The sequence below is a fragment of the Lampetra planeri genome, chromosome 21 (genome assembly GCF_965212315.1).
Source record: "Lampetra planeri chromosome 21, kcLamPlan1.2.h2, whole genome shotgun sequence".
Taxonomy (NCBI): domain Eukaryota; kingdom Metazoa; phylum Chordata; class Hyperoartia; order Petromyzontiformes; family Petromyzontidae; genus Lampetra; species Lampetra planeri.
In genome coordinates this window covers 390,699-409,291 of record NC_136127.1, presented here as the reverse complement: position 1 = coordinate 409,291, position 18,593 = coordinate 390,699, and the positions used below count along the sequence as shown (strand labels likewise).

Genomic DNA, 18,593 nt, shown 5'->3' with positions numbered 1-18,593 from the left:
AATATACAGGTGTCAGGATTGAACCTACGACCTCATGTATACCAAGCGAGGTAGTTAATATCTTATCGCTGCGGCACCGAAACAAATGTAACTACCTGAAAATTACTGAATTAGGATTACATACAGCAGCAACATCGCCCCCCTTCCGTGAAAACTTGGCGAGAGCCTCTTGGAAAAATATTGGGGCTCGGTAAGACTCCCCTAGGTAAACAAGTAGAAGAAAAATGCGGTCCCCATGTTCAGAACCCCTACCAGTTCTCAAAGTTAAGATTAATTATTAGCAATTATAACTTTCATATATTACTATTTTGCGTGTATTGCCATCTTAAGCGGATAATGGCATCTTGAGGGATGATTGCCGAGACGGGCATTTGAAGCAGCCGTCCTCAGGTCTGTCGGGGAGACAGCGTCTCCCCGACAGACCTGGTCTTCACCTGAGGACGGCTGCTTGCGTTGTGGCCGAAACGTCGTGAGAATTATTTTATTATGTTTTATTTTTATTATTTTATTACTTCCCTTCTACGTGACTTTACCGAAAGAACCAAGAAGATAAGCCACTTCGTTGAGCTATCATTTGCGATAGCCAGGTCGCTTCTGAAACAGAGGTACTACATAGCTAAGTGGCCCCTTAACTCGTAAAATAAAAAATAGTTTAATGCGGAATGCATCTTGTGTCAGTGTCGCGCTTTGCAAGAAAGACCGATGGCAGCAGAGAGGGCGCCCGGCCGGGCCCCGCAACACTGCCCAGCTCCCCCGAGGCCGAGTGGGCCTCAAGTCTGCCGTGCCTGCAGACCGAGCTGTGGAGCTGGGGCCGTGGGCTCGAGGGCCAGTTGGGCCTTGGAGACTTCAACCCCAGGTGAGAATTACCGGTCAGGCTCTCTGTCGAAAGTCGGCAGTGCCCAAGGTGATTTCCTGCTCGGTTGAGCATTGAAGCAGTGCTCACCTTATGTTTATAACACTTCAGCCAGCGGCAGAAATTCACATTCCTATATGGAGGCGTGTCAAAATGTATTTGACGGTTAAAGTGCCTGCGGCGATAACCAACGCGGCCTGCCAGATTATGACCACGAGCCTCTGCAACAAGCAGTGTATGTGTTACCGCCATGCCGTACCACTGCCTAATGTTGATCTCAAGCGGCTAAGCTACAGCTGGGCAGCCGTGTGGCCCAGCGTTGGCATGATTTATGATGATACCACGATTGGATCGGAAATTGTAAATCTCTGCAGCATTGTTAAGTGCATCTTAAGTCATCGCTGGCTAAACTCTTATTATTATTACGTGGACTGCCCGTGGCGACTGATGCTTTCGGTTTTTTGTTTGGGAGCAGGGCAGAGGCCGAGTGTGTGAAGACGCTGAGCGGACAGGAGACGGTGAAGGTGGTGGCTGGAGGTTATCACTCCATGGCTCTCACCAGCACGGGACAGGTTTCTAGCACGCTCCCTCACGGCTCAACATATGTCCTAACTGGTTTAACGCATTAGTAGGCTTTCGCGACCAATATTATCCGTAATATAGGTTATTTGAGTTAGATTACGTAAATATATAAGAGGATTTCTCCACAACTCTTGCTGCCGCCTGATGATGCTGGTTGTAAATACCGGCGAAAACAGGACAGGTGGCAACCCATTTGGTCCGAAATTCAAATCTATAAATGACGAGAAACCCCACCATAACAGAAAGATATCTCCACGTGCAGTTCTTTTGAGCTTATGGTTTGCATAAGGCTTGTATACAGTGCACACCTTTTGTGTGTTAAATACATTTCTTTGGAGTCCATGTGGGGCGAGTAACATTGCTTTTTGCTTTTAAAATATGAAACGGAAAATGATCACGAGCTTGTTGAAATGTGTGTCTGTGGGAATACAGGTTTGGTTGTGGGGCTGCAACTCTCGGGGTCATCGTGGCCACGCGAGCTCCTCTCCGCCTTTGCCCCGCTTGCTCATGGTAACTCGCCGCCAGCCCTGAGGCCCATGGCTGCTATGCCCTTTGTCCGAGCATTGTGCCGGATGCGGCGATGCCGTGGACCAGCGCTAGCACGGTCGCACAGAGCGCTCGCCACTAATGAAACCACAATGCCTTGCTGATCTTGTCAAGGAGCATAAATCATCATCACGCGGATTCCGGTCATCCTCGCAGCAGCAGCAGCAGCGGTTTTTGGCTAGCCATTGAACAAAGACGGTCACCGCATCGCGCGCTTTCGGACACGCTTCTGCGGCCGTCTGGAACACTCTTCCGATATTGGGAAGCCACTGGAGCTATGCACTTTTAAATCATTTAGATTGAAAACTCATTTCTTTACAGCGGCTCTTTGTGGTTAGTTTGTTGTCTTTCCCCCTCACTTCCGATGAACATGGTTGGCAGCATATGGTGCGAAAGAAGTTCAACACACATACACACACTAACACTGGGGTGCGGTTACCGTAAATGAACACGTGCCGTCTGCTGTTCTGCCAGAGTGGACGTTAAATATCCCTGCCATTCTAAAATGAGCGCGCCATTGTGTGCCGGTGTCATGGTCCGTGTTTGCCGAATAAAAACAAAATTACGACGCAGGATTACTCGGTTGGGATCGCACGCACAGCAGCAGTCGTCCTCTGCTGATGGGACTCGTGTCCACTTTCTGGCCAGGTGCTGAGTCGCATTTTGTCCATGGGGACAACTGCCACTGGGGGTTCCCTTGATACGTTGAGATGAGATGTAAAGCGCTCCTGAGATGCCTCGGCATAAAGGGGAGGGCGCTACGTCCAAAATAAATAATTGCCGTTTCTATTTTGATAATTACATACGACCAACGAAAAGCAACTATTAAGTTAACCGAGTGATTTAGTCATTCAATTGCAGATACACACACCACCTTCAAGATTACGTTTGGGTCGGTGCGAAGTTGTGTGGTGGATGGTTTGGTGTTTGTTGCTGCAGTTGCACACAGTAGAGTCTTTTTTATGTTACACTTGCGCATTAGCTGTCCACCGCATCTTTTGCAGTTTGTGCAGATCCCATTGTTTCTCTGGAAGATTTTAACTGTGCTGTCTGGTTGGTATGGCTTGGTGAGCAGGTGCATGTTGGGCACCTTTCTTGAAGCCCACAAGTTGGTTCGCAACGTTTTACTGCTGAAGTTTGTGTCACGCCGAGTTTGTGCCGCGTGCTTCCAAAATAACGGAGTTCTGTTTCTCAGCCGTGGGTGTGGGATGTTGTTCAGATCGTGGTTGATTGACTGGTTTGGGTCATTTTTAGTTCACGGAGCGTTGCAGCCATCGCAGTGAATATTTGGTGGTGCGATATTGTATAGCATTAGAAGCCAAGGCAATGGCGTAGATTTAAACATATGTAATGAGAGCCTATGTCCGGCTCACGTGGTGATTGGCTCTGCCGGTCCTGCTCTACAGCCAATGGGGGGAGAGCCTGGGAGCATGGCCCTGGCGTGATCGAGGGATGTCAGCTAGGATGATTGGTTCTGCTGCTCTTGGCCTCAGCCAATGGGAAGACAAGTCAGGGGCGTGGTCCTGGGAGTTGATGGAGGAATCTGGGACATTCAGCGCAGGCTATTAAGGATTGGCTGGAGCGTACCACGTGACCCAGGCATTAAATAACGGAAGAGCCGAGGGACACGGGGTCAGACAAGGAACGAAGAGAGATAGGGGCCACGCGCGAGCGGGAAGTAAATAAAAGGACCGATTCCACAAGCCGTCTCCAGAGTGTTATTACACATACGTGGTAGTTTGCATCGCGATGGTCAATTGGGTATTGATGAGTACTCCCAAGTACACTCAGGCAGTGGTCGATGTTCAAAGCACCGAGGCATCTGCCCCCAGCTCGTATCGTATGATTTTTTAATGCAGTTCAACCTCATCTTAGTTTTACTGGCAGACTTTTTTTTTAGGTGTTCATTAAAAGTTTGTGTGCGGTCAGTTGTCACGCCAAGATCGATCGGCATCGGGTTATGTCGCACCTTTTCTGCTGCAAGACATTCGCCAAGTGTGGCGTCTGCACTGTTGTTGACATGAAACACCAAGACAATCGATTTTCTTGGGGTCATTTCGGAAGTACTCCTCCATGGTGTTGAGGTCACAGTTGATTGTGGCCTCCAGCCCACTGTAAGCTTGTGCAGACGGAGCCTCGTCGTCCACCTACTTTACATTGCGGGACGATGCCCGTGGCGTATTTCCCGTGTACAGGTTGAAGAGCATCAGTGAGCACAGATGTATTTATGTTGAGCTTCTTTCGCACGGTACGTAGCCAACCGTGCTAATGTATGTATGTATCCATTTTTTACTTATTTCGTGCCGTACGTAGCCAACTGTGCTAATTGGAGGTGCGGGGGAAGGACAACATACTAAACACAAAAAAGCAGTTTTAAAGAAATTTGTGTTTCAAGATCCCTGGGGATACCCGCTATTCAGGGTGCAAGATGAGCTCACTTCCTCTCCCAGCTGGATGCGCTTCAGTTTGCTGAGCATATTCCAGGACACATTAAGGGTGGCATCTGCTGCATGATTAGTCAATGGGAAAGTGCCTGAGTTAGCTCCGTATTATTCCCGTTTTAGCGAGAACGTCGTTTTATATGTTTGCATCCACAACGTTCACCTGTGTCTTTGCGTGTGCAGTCTTAGCTACAGCAGTCAGCCTTTGATGTTGATTTTTTGCCGCACTTCCTGATTCTGCTGGGAGTCCCGGCAGTATGCACGTCCCTGAATTACGGCCGTGCGTGGTTGTGGGTGAGCAGGGCCCACCTGCCCAAGAGGTTTGGGACATCTCGGCTGGAGACTTTGGCTCCCTGCTACTCTGCGACGGGCCTGGACACTGCCCACGGCTATTCCACGTGGGAGGGGAGCCCACGCTTGCGAGCGTTGCCGTCATCCCTGTACCAGAGCAGGTACATGAACAGACAATAACCATACCTCGTGCAACACAACGTGGAATAAGAATTACAAAAACAAAAACTGTACAAAGTTTTTGATGATACAGGAGTTACTTGAATATTGCAGGTTTATCGTTCATGTTGTTTCGACCTATCAATGTATTGTGCACAGAAGTGCCATATCTGTGGCTGATACCGTGGTTCGGGGTGGACATGGGACACCAGGCAGGCAGTGGTACCTCAACCTTTGCTGTGCAAGCATCTTGCGGACAAAGACCCCCCCCCCTGGAAGCGAATCATCAAATTATATATTGTTTAAATACCTTTGAACAGACAATAACAGGTACTTCTATTTTAGTGCACACAATCGACAGGAGGTACAAGATCAATGGGCTTGCATAATGCGCATGTATAATGTAGGTTGATTACCATATAAATATATCCATTGCTATCTTATGAATTCATTAACCCCCCCCCCCCACTTCCATCAAGAAGGGCTCACAAGTGATATCACATCAACCCGCCTCTATTTAAGGAACTAAACAGGAGGATTTCTCCACAAATCAGGCTGTCGCCTGATAAAGCTAGTTGTAATTACAGTGATACCTCGGTTCACGAACTTAATTCGTGAACTGACTCTGGTCGCGAACCGAATTGGTCGTGAACCGAGGCACATTTTCCCAAAGGGTTCAATGTAAATCCGGTTAATCCGTTCTGACCTTTTTTTGTTTTGTTTTTGAAGCACAAAAATATGAAACAAATTACAATATACATTAGTACTGTACAGTATAGTAATGTATAAAGAGAGAACACTAACCTTGCTTGAGATGACTTCAGTAAGCACTCAAACGGGTGAACTGTACAATACAGTAAGTACAGTATTGTACAGTACAGTAGTACAGTACAGTACTGTATGTGCTAAAAAGCACACCAAAAAGCAAAAAGTCACTGAAAGTGTCTTCACAGTACTCACAGTACTTCTTTCTGTGTCTCTTCTTCTCTCCACGATCTTCCTACAGGAAGTCACGACCATGTGACAGCCTGGAAATAGCATTAAAATGGCCGCGGCTCCTGTTCGTGAACCGAAGCAGAGTTCGTGAACCGGAGCATATTTTTATGAACTTTTCTGTTCGTGAACCGAGTTGTTCGTGAACAGAAGCGTTCGTGAACCGAGGTATCACTGTACTGGCAAAACGTCGTACTCAGATTGTAACTGTTGTGGCTTTGCTTTCCAACACACAGGCGTGCTGTACTAGTAAAGAATTGGCATATTCTGTTTACGTGACAAACCTTACTAATTGGCTATGTCGGGTGGTGGCGGGTTTAATGACACATTTATATATTCACGCGATCTTATCCAGAAAACCTTAACAGACTGTTGGGGCAAGTGCTGTTAGCAAGCACTGTGGCACACGGGGGGGTGGGTAGCCAGCACCATGCCTGGTTGCCTTTGTTTCTCCAGTGGTGATGTTTATACACCACACCAGGTACCCATTTCAGGCTGAGTCATCCAAGAACGTAATCCCAACGATGTTCAAGGGTCTCCTTGTAATCGTAATTGTTGCATTTACATGACGGTTAAATTCCTTTGCAACTCAGTGTTTTATATAAGCAGCTGCCCTGTGTGGCACAATGTGACTCAGCACCTGGCCTGCAAACAGACATTAGTCTGGCAGAAGGGGGCAGTGATTGCTATGTATAATGACGCCGGCATACAATAGCCTACTCGTATCGAATGATGTCAGGAGATCTGCGAAGCAGATAGCACGTATTTATGGTTAATGCACCTGCAGTGTTAACTAGGGTGACCTGCCGGATTCGAAACGTGAACCTCTGAAGCAAGAAGGGAATGCACCGCTGCTTGGCCATGTCACCATCCCATGTGACTTTGTGGGAAAGTAATCGGTGGTTGTCCCATGGAGAAAATCACCCCCCCCCCCCCACCGCTATGAGAATGTGGCATTTTCACCACTGGCTTCAGGGCTATAAAGAGAGGGGATGAGCACACCGCCCCAGTCGTCGCTTGAGTAGGAAATCACTTTGACTTTGTTGTGCAGGTTGGCCACGTGTTCAGTGTGTCGCTGAGTGGGAACGTCTTCGTGTCTCTGTCGGATGGGGGCCCCTCCTTCTCCTCCGCCACCGCTGCCACCGCCCCTGAGGGGTTTGTGGCTGCCCTGCATGAGTTATCGGCTACGGAGCGCGCCTGCTACCGCGAGCTGCAAGCAGCCAAAACTCACGTGCTCAAGCCTCTGCTGAACTCAGGTGACGCCGAGTAGCCCGGGAGGATTTCCTCAATGACGTCCGTTCATCCGTTAGGCACTGGGGTGGGACCCGTGTGCAAAATGGGAGAGGGCCAATTGCGGAAATCGTGTTGGACTGGTGTCCACGAGTCCGGCGACCCGAGGAGAAGAGCGGAACTTGTAACATATTAGTGGGAGACTGCCGGGACAGATCTTGCTGGTGGCTGTGTGTCTTATGTGCAGCAGCTGTGGGATTTGGCGGAGGGTAGAGAGCATTGGAAAGGTGGGTGGAGGCATCGATGGCTTTAGCCATTATGACATATTGACCTTGATGAAGAGTTCCGTGTGTAGACCAGTCTAAGGAACAATTGTTGTCAGCTGTTGCCCTTGGTTCTGGAATCACTCGACCTCCCGATTACATCTAAATTCAATCCCGGCCGTTGCCGAGTTTGGAAATAAATTTATGACCAGGCTTTTGCCGTAAACTTGTAGAGCTGTGGAGAGTTACGGTGTTTGCGTTCAATGCTAACCGACCATCTACGCCGGCTGTTGACATTTGAGCTCATTTAAAAGAATTGTAGGAATTAACTGTACTGGCCTCATCTCGTCACTAAACCTCTCCACCTGAGCCTTCTTCACATTGTATGATACTCATTGTCAAATCTAGTCTAGATTTGTTACATTTAAAATAATATTGTGTTCTTAAATTGTACTCGATGTGATCCGGGTCGTCGTCCCCCTGCCCCGCCCCCCTGTTCCAAGGGAGGCGATGCTGCTTCATCTGTCCCGATGGGGTTAATTTTTTCATCTCCCCGGCTAAGTAGATAAATAAAAGGAACTAAAAAAAAGCACGAATGCGGCAGACGACCTGCAGCAGTGCGAGGCTCACGGCGGACTTCCCCTGCACACGCAGATGCAGCGGCGGCGCTCCGAGGGTCCCCGGTGGAGGCTGCCTTCCAGACTGCCGTCGACACCTTCCGCAGCACCTGCTGGCTGCTGGGCCAGCACGGGGCCAGCCTGGGCACGTTCCTGGGCGGCAGGCGCGACGTGGGAGACCTGTTCGTCGTCTCCCAACTCGCAACCCACACGCAGACGTTTCAGAAGTAACGACTTTCACATGCAGTGTCTCATCCTGATCCATAAACGATGGGGAGGGGGGGTAGGGGACCCATCGCGACAAAGAATGTGGGGGTTGGCCAAGAGATTGGCAGAGATGCGCGTTATGCTCGTAAATGCTCTCGGCCTCATCAGCATCTCAACAATGCATGGACTCTGCCGTCTTCTGACCTACTGCAGCTAAGCAGAGTATACAATCTCCTTCATATATCTGTTTATCTGTATAAAATATAAAAGTATTCTTTATACAACCCAGCGGCCCCATGGCCTTCTGGGAGTGAATAATTGAGCACCTTTGATTCAGACATACAGTCTCCATAATAGCGTGTTTTTGGGTTAGATCGCGTAAATATAAATGTGTCGTTAAACCTGCCACCACATTGATATTTACGCGATATAACCAAAAAACTCCTATATTATGGATAATATTGGTTGCAAAAGCCCACGTGTTAAACTAGACAGTGTCTCATCAGCAGATTCAGCAGTGCCGACATTTGTGTTTAGGAGTATTTCATATTTCTTTGGTGTTCTTTTAGTCTCATATTGATCATTCGTCCCATCTAACCAACATAGCATTTGCCACAGAAGCAATTAATCTGGTATACACCTTCTGTTGATATCTTCGATAATACATCTTTAGTACCAGATATTAGTTTTTGTATTGAATGTACCGTGCCGAATCTGACTCTCACTTGGATGTCAGCAGTAGCAGAACACGCGTGCCAACAAGGACACTCAATTGATTTTGATAATGTTGACGTTTTGTGCAAAACTGGTTACTACTGGCCGAGACTAATTACGTAATCTATTGAAATGGAGAGAAACAAAAATAATCCAAAAAACCTCTTATGGGTAATATTGGTCGCGAAAGCAACTACTCACTATAACACGAGTCTAGCACGTGATGGACTACTTGCTATCATGCAAATCTAGCTCGTGACGGACTACTCACTACAATGCGAGTCTAGCGCGTGACGGACTACTCGCTGCATTGCAAGTCTAGCGTGTGATGGACTACTCAGTATAATACGAGGCTAGTGTGTGACGGACTACTTTTCTGAGTGGCGTGAGTGTTGGCAGCGTTGTTCGGTGATGTTGAGAGCTGGCACTGTCATACTGTGGTACTAATACGTGCTGTGATAAACAGCATGCCTTCCTCTTCCTCACTCTTTGTTCCGAGGCATCTTTGTGTGCGTAGCGTCATCTCACTTCCTTGTCTTTTTCACTCACCGTATTTCTCTCTCGCACATTAGATTTTAATATATGACTGTCACGCGTAGCATATACATATAGAAATACTTTATAAACACCACATTTATAATGGAACACATGTAACAGCGTACCTCTACTGCCAAATAAAAACAACAATAAAATTACAGTCTGGAACGCCATCCCAACCTTTACCATTGCTCCTTGGGAAAATTGTATTCACTTTATTGGGCAATTTTCCGTAACACCCCCATGTTAAGCGAGGACTTGCTATTTGTATGCATATTTAATAGACTCTCAGTGTTAATCATGACGGCCACTGGATTTGAGCTTTGAACCTTTGCAACAAGTGCCGAAAGCACTACCGTTGGGCCGCTAGGCTACATCACCGCCCCTATGGCAATCTAGTGTTTTTTAAATCTGCTTATGTCACTCTTGTGTGCTGAGTTGTTACCATGTTTGGTATCGTGCATGCCCTGTTCCTCTTCCTGCATGGGCATTGGACTGTATTGCCTCCTCTGTGTGGCCCTGACAAATATGTTGTCATGCACAGGTACTTCTCATCCTTCACCAACCTGCTGGTGTTGGATGGAATTGAAGTAATTTCCCGCATAGCCGGGTGAGTAGTGTGGGGAAAATGTGGTTTTACAATGGCATTATGTCTGTGTATTTTAATGGACCTACACTGGTGAAATGTACATTATTCATCACAGAGTTTTGGGTTCGGCCATGTAATATCTAACCTATTCTGTGATATTAGGAACCATCGACCACCTGATACAGCGAAACAGTCAGGTGGTGGAGGGTTGCAAATGACAGAATTGGTCAGGTCACCATGTGGCCTAACCCAAAACTCTCTTATGATTCACATTATCGGCTGCGATAACCTATTCCATGTGAAGTTAACTGTACACGGTCTATAATTGAAATTGTGAAGGTACAGCACAGTCAATATAATGAACAAATTAGGATAATAGACTGTTCTGATTTGTGCAGGTATACAACAGACTATAATGTGTCATGGTATAGTTTGCTCACCTCGATGCATATTTTGAAGAAATAAAAAAGATGCGAGTTTGTGATTGACTTGATAGACATAACCTTCTTTCCTTTAAAACTAAAACACTTTCACACCTGAATTAACTTGTCATTTTTAGTATTGCGATTCCAACAGCAGTGACAGTTTCTGTATGCTCACCACTGACATGGTGCTATTACACAAAACACCTTGCAGTGCCCAGGCTGGGAACCACTGTCTTAGAGCCTGTGTGTAATTAATGAAAAATAATTTTAACTTGTAACATACTGCACAGCATTAGCTCGCTCTCAAAGAGAGAGAATGACTTGGAGGCCTGGGGAAGGCAGCAGCCAAGGGGTGAAGCCAGTGACAAATTCACCCCCTGTTGAGGTGTTGTTGACCAATTAATGAGTGGTTTATAAGTGTGGGAGGAAACTGAAACACCTGAAGAAAACCGACACTTGTGAGGAGGCAACACTCTATCCCCAACAGATGGAACAGATGGAAATTAGTCCACCTTGCTGTACCACCAACTGCTGGCGAACCAGGGGTACGGCTCATTCATGCCCACGAGAAGGGAGTTTAACACAATGTGTGTGATCCACCAATCCTTGCGTCTACCAGTGCTGGATTAGAGGTGTGCATAGCCACCCGTTCGATCTAAATGAGTTTGCTTGTCATGTATTGTTTTTTCCTACAGGGAGTGCCTAAAAGTTGGTTTGCAAGCACTCAAACAGTCGGCGCAAGGACAGGCGAATGAGCGAGCGGACGAGGCATCGTTGGCGGACGGGCTGCTGCGGCTTCTCTCGTGGCCGGGAGACAGAGCCCAGGAGTACGCGAGGCTCACCAAGCAGATGTGTGGCAGCTTCCCTGGGGTGAGGCCCGAGCCTGTGAATTATTCGTCTTGATGAGCTTGAGAATCGCCCTGACTGAGCGCTTTTTCTATCCAACCACACGTTATTACGATCATCTAGGTGGCAGGATAGCGCAGTGGCATCACTCGTGCCTCACAACAACAAGGGCCTGGGGTTTGATTCCTAACTCGGACAACTTTCTGGGTGGAGTTTGTATAGTCTCCCTTTTTTATTTCTACTTCATATAATTTCGAATTAATTTTACCAGGTGAGGTCCAACTGTGCTTCATAGCTCTATTTCAGTAGTCACCTGGCCACAAATGATAGCTCAATGAAGTGGCTTATTGCGTGGATATTTCTAGCACCAAAATATTCTGAATGCTTATTTCTAAATGTGGAGGGAAAAGGCGGAGGACCCGGAGAAAAATCCACACGACCACGGGGGAGAGACATGCAAACTCCAAATATACAGGTGTCAGGGTCGAGATCGAACCCACTACCTCCTGTATACTAGGTGAGGGAGTTAACATCTCGCCTCCATGCATTGGTTTCTCCTGGGTTGACCAAACATCTAAATGCTGAAAGATTACCTGCAAGCTGCTCAGTTGGGATTATACAAAGCAGCAGCAACGTTGCCCCATACTGCAGAAAACTTGGCAGGACCCTTCTCAAAAAGAGTCTTGAGATTCAGTGAGGCCTCTTGCGTGAACAGGCATAGTAGTAATATTATAAAACATCAACTTTACAATCAATTCATAACAGAATAAGCACATAAAACAACTCGTTCACATGTTTGACCTTAGACGTAATAAATATAAGTATTTGTCCACTTCCCATCAGCCCACACTGCCTTTTGGACCAGTTTTGACATTCATTGTCTCATAAGCAGCCAGGCTTGCTTGAACCAATACTGATGAACTACCAAAGTTTACAGGTAAGGACCCTCTCTGTGAGATAGGGGTCCTAATTTTATGCATATCTATTATATAACCCAACAATGTTGATTATTATTCACGGATGAATACATTGTTTATGACATTACAGAAATGGATTCGTGTTGCCACAAATACTACTTAGTATGTTGGACCTGATAAACTGTTGGTCTGTAAAATTCGTTGACCACAATCTCTCAGCCAGATTGCTGATGAGACACTGAATATCAAAACTGGTCCAGAGTTTGCTTGCGTTGGACTAGTGCTGCTAAACGCTGTCCTCCGTGCTTGTTGTGCTGAGGCTGCTCATGTGTGTCTGTGCGCAGAGAGCGTTGGCGCAGGGGTTAGCGTGCTGCGCTACTTTGTTAATTGTAAATTCGATTAGTATGGCGAGTTATGTACCGTGCAAAAGAATTTGAACATATACACTGTGTGTACGGACAAACATGGCAACGCTAGTTTGATTCCCGGTCACGGCTAACACCAATGACAATTATCTGAACTGGTCCTGGGCCTCTCCTAGGTCGACTAGGCCTAAAATTAGAACCTGGTACAGTGTGTAAAAATATTGCCACTGAGGAGACAAAACCGGCCGGATGTGGTGCTGGCCACCCACCCTCTTGTGCCGCTGTACGTGGCTGTCATAGGTGCTACTCGCTAACAGAACTTGCTCCAACTGTTTATTAAAGGATATATGGGGGTCTTTGTCTGGTTTCTCATGTTCAATGACGCATTCATCCAGATTCGTGCTGGATACAGCCACATTTGCCAATGTGATTTTAATTTTTTTATTCTTAACAATGTATCAAGACTCTTTGATTCTTTCGGTAAAGTCACGTAGGTAGAAAAAAGAATAGATTACGACGTTTCGATCGCAACACAAGCAATCTTTCTTCCGCCTGATGACGACTGCTTGCGTTGCGATCGAAACGTCGTGATCTATTATTTTTTCTACTTACGTGACTTTACCGAAAGAACCAAAGAGTATGGATTCCTGCAGTCACGAAAGCTTCAAATCTAGATTGAATATATCAGTTACATTTAATGTACAATTTTATTGAGGGACTGTGTGTTGTCTTGCTGTGATCTGGACCTGTTTTTGCTGTTTTATTGCTTTTCCCTAGCTTGGGAAATGATGTACGAATGCAATTTGAAGATGTTTTTGTTGTTTGTTTAAGGGGTGCCATGGTGTTGTGATGTTACATTCCTCGCTTGGTATGTAAAAGGTCATGTGTTTGAGTCCGACCCTGACAACTGTATATTTGGGGTTTCCATGTTCTCCCTGCGGTCGCCTGGATTTTTTTCTCCAGTTCCCCCGGTTTTTCTCCAGATTGTTTCGACTAATTTGGTGGTGTGAATTTCCCCATGATAAGCCACTTCGTTGAGCTATCATTTGTGGCCAGATCACTTCTGAAAAAGAGCTACATTGCACAGTGGGCCTTATCTAGTAAGATCAAAAGTAAGATTTAAAAAATCTGTTTTATTTGTATATATTTTTTAAGTGATTTCTTTGCTTTGCCTATAATTTGCACTCCTATTGTATTTTTGTATCATTTGTTGAAACATTCTGACCTTCCCCCCACTGGAAATCTGTGAAAAATAGCTTTACAGATCATCGCATTCCTCCTCCAGTCTAAATAAATATTCTGATTTTGTGTAGGGGAGCACTGAGTGGCAGAGCCTGCACAAGGTCTCCAGCTGCTGGGCCGCGCTTGCCGCGTCGCTGGCTCGTGAGCGCGCCGCGGCCGACCGCACACGGCTCTTCTGGGCGGCCTGCTCTTCCAAGCTCACGGCAAGTCTAACGGCCACTCGCTCGCTTGCACACCGCTCATGTTCTTGTGTGCTCGCGTACTCGCTCGCATGCTCAAGTGCGCGGCACAATGGCGGTTGGCTTTCGGACTGAGTAATGTCTAAACAATCATAGGTTTTGAAAGAATCTAGTGAAGAAGGTGTTTCTCCGAGGTTCCTGAAAAAGAGTCTTGAGATTCCAGTGAACCTTTCTTGGGTCAAGAAGTCGAGTGGTATACCATGGGACCTTTCTTTCCAGTATCAACACATAAGAATTGGTTTTACCCTTTCTGGCAATTAAACAGGTGTTCAGATTTTAAAATACCAAACAGATTACTTGCAAAAGGTTTTTGTTTGGTGTTCTAACATCTTAATACCTCTAGTGGTAATAATGAATAATACTCTTTAAAACGTATCTTGGTAACAGGAAGGAACATAGATAATAAATAGATAATAAGATAAGTGGATAATATGCCACATAAGAGGAGCTTGAATGAATATCGTATATTTTGAGCAAGTAGAAGCGCGCGACTTGCGCTGCACACGCATCACCACGCTTGCGCACAACTGTGAGCGTCTCGTTGACGCGCGCACCCTGGCGTCTGTGTGGGCCGGACCTTGCAGGAATCCCTGCGCAGGCCGGAGAGGCGCTTGGTGCGGGAGTCGCGCAGCTGTCCGCTCGCCCTGCACCACACGGCTCGCTTCTCTATCCACTGGTTCATCCTGTTCAACGACGCCTTCATCCACGCCCAGGTGACCGCGGGTTGGGACCGGTGCGAGCATTGGGGCATGGCGGGCGGGGCTGTGCACTCCGTGCCGCGTGTGGGTCCCTGCCAGCGAAGCAGTAGGAGGCTCGCCGAGCAGGCGACGTGCACACGCGAGGATATTCAACACGGTTGCTGAGCACAGGCGCGAAGGCCAAACCTGTCAATTGGCCAGAAGCCAATGGCATTCATCAAAGTAGCGATGGATAAATAGTGTAACAGGTTTATTGAATCGTGCAAGGTTATTACAAGAGCTTGGGTAAAAATAGACGATGGAAGGGAATTCGAAGGTGAAGCAGTGCGAGGGAAGAAGCGCGGAGAAAAGTGTTGAGACCTCAGAGAATAACGGAGGGCCGGAGGAGCGACAACAACGAGCGGAGTAATGGGCGGCTAAAACACAGTGAGGCGGTGCATTGGAGAGCAAAGGTGGTGCATCTGCCAGTTATCTAAATCATACTCTTTGGTTCTTTCGGTAAAGTCACGTAGGTATAAAATAAAATAAATCACGACGTTTAGATCGCAACACAAGCAGTCGTCCTCAGGCGGAAAAAATATAATCCAGCAGTGGAACTGCTGAACCAGCGAGAGAGCAGTTATACAAGGTTATATATGTGGCGATGGGCAAGCAAGCGGGGCCTGAGCTGGAAAGGAATTCCATCCACGGACGCAAGCACGTCAGTTGTGTTAATGGGGGAGATTAGGGGGAGATTAACATGAATGAGCTTCCATCGCCGCATAAGAGTATCATGCCCACATATGCGCACAACAGCAGTTTTATTGAGGGATTAGCACCATGAGAGTGCAATCCAAAGGATGTGAGCATGAGAGTGCAATCCAAAGGACATGTGAGATATCTAAGAGAGAGAGACATAGAGTTGGAAATAACAGCTGACATAGGCAGGTAGGATGGAAACATCACAGTCACTTAAGACTTTACCTGGTTATAACGTCCTTCCAATGATTGCTCAGTTTGTAGCCATCTTCTCGGTTTAAGTTGTGTTTGTGTTTATATATCTGGATGGCTTCATGAACAAATCTCTGTTAGGTTTGCAGAGTATTCCGTCTTGGAAAAATACATTTTGTGTGAACCCACAGCGTTAAAACAATGATCAGCAACGGCAGAGGTATTGGTCCTACCATGTTTCAGATCTGCCTTGTGTTCACGAACGCGGTCCGAGACATGTCGTTTCTTTTCCCCATTGTAACTGCTGCCACAACCACAATTCAGTTTGTAGACACCAGGGTATTGCATGTCAGGAATCACATCCTTTATAGGTGGGATTAAATCACGGATTTTGTGTACTGTGTTGAAACGAACCTGGATCTTGTGTTTGTTTAAAATTTTGGAAATCTTTTTGGTAACCCCTGCTATGTCTGGTAAAGTGATGGTTTTGGTTGGATCTTCAGAAGGTTGTCTCCCCATGGCTGGGGAGGCAGCTTTCCGGATTGTACGGTCCGAGTATCCGTTCATCCTGAGAGCTTGGTGTACGTGTTCCAACTCACTAGCTAGGTGGTGCTGGTCGGAGATGCAATGGGCCCTATGGTGTAGTGTTTTGATGAGGGAACTCTTCTGGGCTGGATGGTGGTGGGAGTCAAGCTTTAGATAGGCATTAACACAACTGACGTGCTTGCGTCCATGGATGGAATTCCTTTCCAGCTCAGACCCCGCTTGCTTTCCCATTGCCACATATATAACCTTGTTGTAACTGCTCTCTCGCTGGTTCAGCAGTTCCACTGCTGGATTATATTTTTTCCACCTGAGGACAACCGCTTGTGTTGCGATCGAAACGTCGTGATTTATTTTATTTTATACCTACGTGACTTTACCGAAAGAACCAAAGATTACGGATTCCTGCAGTCACGAAGCTTCAAATCAAGATAATCTAAATCCGTTTAATACGTAGGCTTTCGCGACCAATATAACACGTAACCAGGCAACACATAAAACCTGGGTCTGTCCCGTGACCTCCTACCAGTGAGCCTTACACGGTTATCATGGCCTCAAGGTGCACCTACCCTGGCACAAAGCGCCGTAGTGACGACGTGCGCCACTTAGTGGTGAACGGCGACTTTTGTTATGCTGCGTTTGTCATGGTATTGGTGGCATAGTGTATAGCGCACAGTGCTACATAGCTGGCTACCTGAGTTCGATTCCTGCTCACAGCTAACATCAGTGGCAGATCTATAAACGAGTAATGGGCCTCCCCAATGTCAACTTGGTCTTAAAATGATTACCTAGTGTGGTATAGAAAAGCATCAGCACTGGAGAGACGAGGCGTCTCCTGACCACACTATCCCCTTGTGCGCTGGGCCGACCTTCAGAGGTGCTCGCTAATAACACTTGCCCCAACAGCCTGTGTAGGCAACACAGGGGATCTGTGTGTGTGTGTTGAGCTTTGCAGTTCTCCAGCCATCAGGTGTTCCCGCTCAGCACCGTGTGGGCCGAGCCGTTCTCTGACGAAGACGCCACGAGGTGAGTAGCCTGGGTTCGATTCCGGACCTCGGGCCCCTTTGTGTGGATTTTGTTGGTCTCTCTCTGTTTTCTGTGGTTTTGCCGGGTTCCTCCCATGTTTATAAAGACATGAATTAAGCCGGCAGGGTGGTGCAGTGGTAACATTCATGACTCACAGCGAGAAGTGCCTCGTTTTGATTCCTGACTCGTTTGTATTTTCTCTGCCCTGTTTCGCTGAGTGAGAGTGAGTCTGTGATACAGTGTGAGTGTGTGTCAATATTAGTGAGTGTATGGTGTTTGTTCTCCATGTGTTTCTTCTGGGTTGTCTGGTTTCCTCCCATAGCTAAAAACAATTCAGTGTCACTGCTATTGGCCAAAACATACCAATGCTAAAAAACAGCCTGCAAATTTCTCAAATGGGATTAAACACAGCAGAAACAACTTGGCAGGACCCTGTTAGAAAAGTCTTGAGACTCCGTGAGGCTTCCGTGGGTAAACAAGAGTATGAGTAATGATAATAATATAAGATACTAATGTCCGTCTGTTGGATGTGTCTCCACAGTGTAATTATGATGTCATGGTCATGTTTTATTTATACGGATATGTTTGCTGTAACGTAGTGGTTCTGTATATACTTTGATCGTATATTCTGTTTTCATAACGCTAATTGGATATAACACGATGAATGTGTAGTGTAATAGCGCCGGCTGTTGGACAGCAGCGGCAGCTGTGGTGGACAGACAGTGCACACGCCGGTGAGCGTGAGCATGGTTGTGTTGGCAGAGCAGGGGAACGAGGGTAAGGGTCACGGAGGACCCCATCTGGAGGTCCCTGGAACCTGGTAGCGGGTTCGAGAAGAGAGGCGCGGTCAGGGCGCAGCCAGGCTGCGCTGGTAGCATAAAAGGAGCTGAGAGCGGGAGCTCAGGGCTGCTGGTTCTGGGAGTGGACTCGTCTCGTTGCTGTTGTCTCGTCGCCGTCGTCACTGCCGTCTTTACTAGATATTGCGCTGCTGGAAGTTGTTCGCTATCTCAGTCAGCGCCGTCAGTGGTTGACGGTTTGGGTTGTGTACAGGCTAGGTGAAGTAATTGTGGAGAGTATGTGGACGAAATCGTGAAAGGTGTTAATAACGAAGGTGCCTCCTAGAATCTCTGACTGAATCGTTGACACTACAAATGTATGAGGCAATGCATTTTTATAACGCGGATGCGAATTGAATATAATGTGATCGAGTGAACAGAACTTTAAGTTTTCGTGACTGCAAGGATCCATACTCTTTCGGTAAAGTCACGTAGGCAGAGAAAACAAAAATAAAATATAACAAAACACAACGTTTCGGGTGCAACACAAGCGTCCGTCATCAG

The 18,593-nt window shown here is 46.9% G+C and overlaps 1 protein-coding gene across 7 annotated transcripts in view; it reads left to right on the top strand.

Moving 5' to 3' along the window:
• ALS2 (alsin Rho guanine nucleotide exchange factor ALS2) overlaps window positions 1–18,593 on the top strand; it is a 90,591-nt gene that overhangs the window by 22,001 nt on the left and 49,997 nt on the right. For all 7 annotated transcript variants that reach the window (XR_013586508.1, XM_078603682.1, XM_078603680.1 and 4 more), the window contains exons 5-15: window positions 679–856; window positions 1,329–1,425; window positions 1,868–1,945; window positions 4,725–4,874; window positions 6,917–7,121; window positions 8,013–8,202; window positions 9,978–10,043; window positions 11,143–11,317; window positions 13,889–14,020; window positions 14,641–14,769; window positions 17,183–17,253. Coding sequence is in view for 6 of the 7 variants with exons in the window: in XM_078603682.1 (XP_078459808.1) it covers window positions 679–856; window positions 1,329–1,425; window positions 1,868–1,945; window positions 4,725–4,874; window positions 6,917–7,121; window positions 8,013–8,202; window positions 9,978–10,043; window positions 11,143–11,317; window positions 13,889–14,020; window positions 14,641–14,769; window positions 17,183–17,253 (1,471 nt within the window). In the remaining variant the exon portion in view is untranslated. The remainder of the gene's footprint in view (window positions 1–678; window positions 857–1,328; window positions 1,426–1,867; window positions 1,946–4,724; window positions 4,875–6,916; window positions 7,122–8,012; window positions 8,203–9,977; window positions 10,044–11,142; window positions 11,318–13,888; window positions 14,021–14,640; window positions 14,770–17,182; window positions 17,254–18,593) is intronic.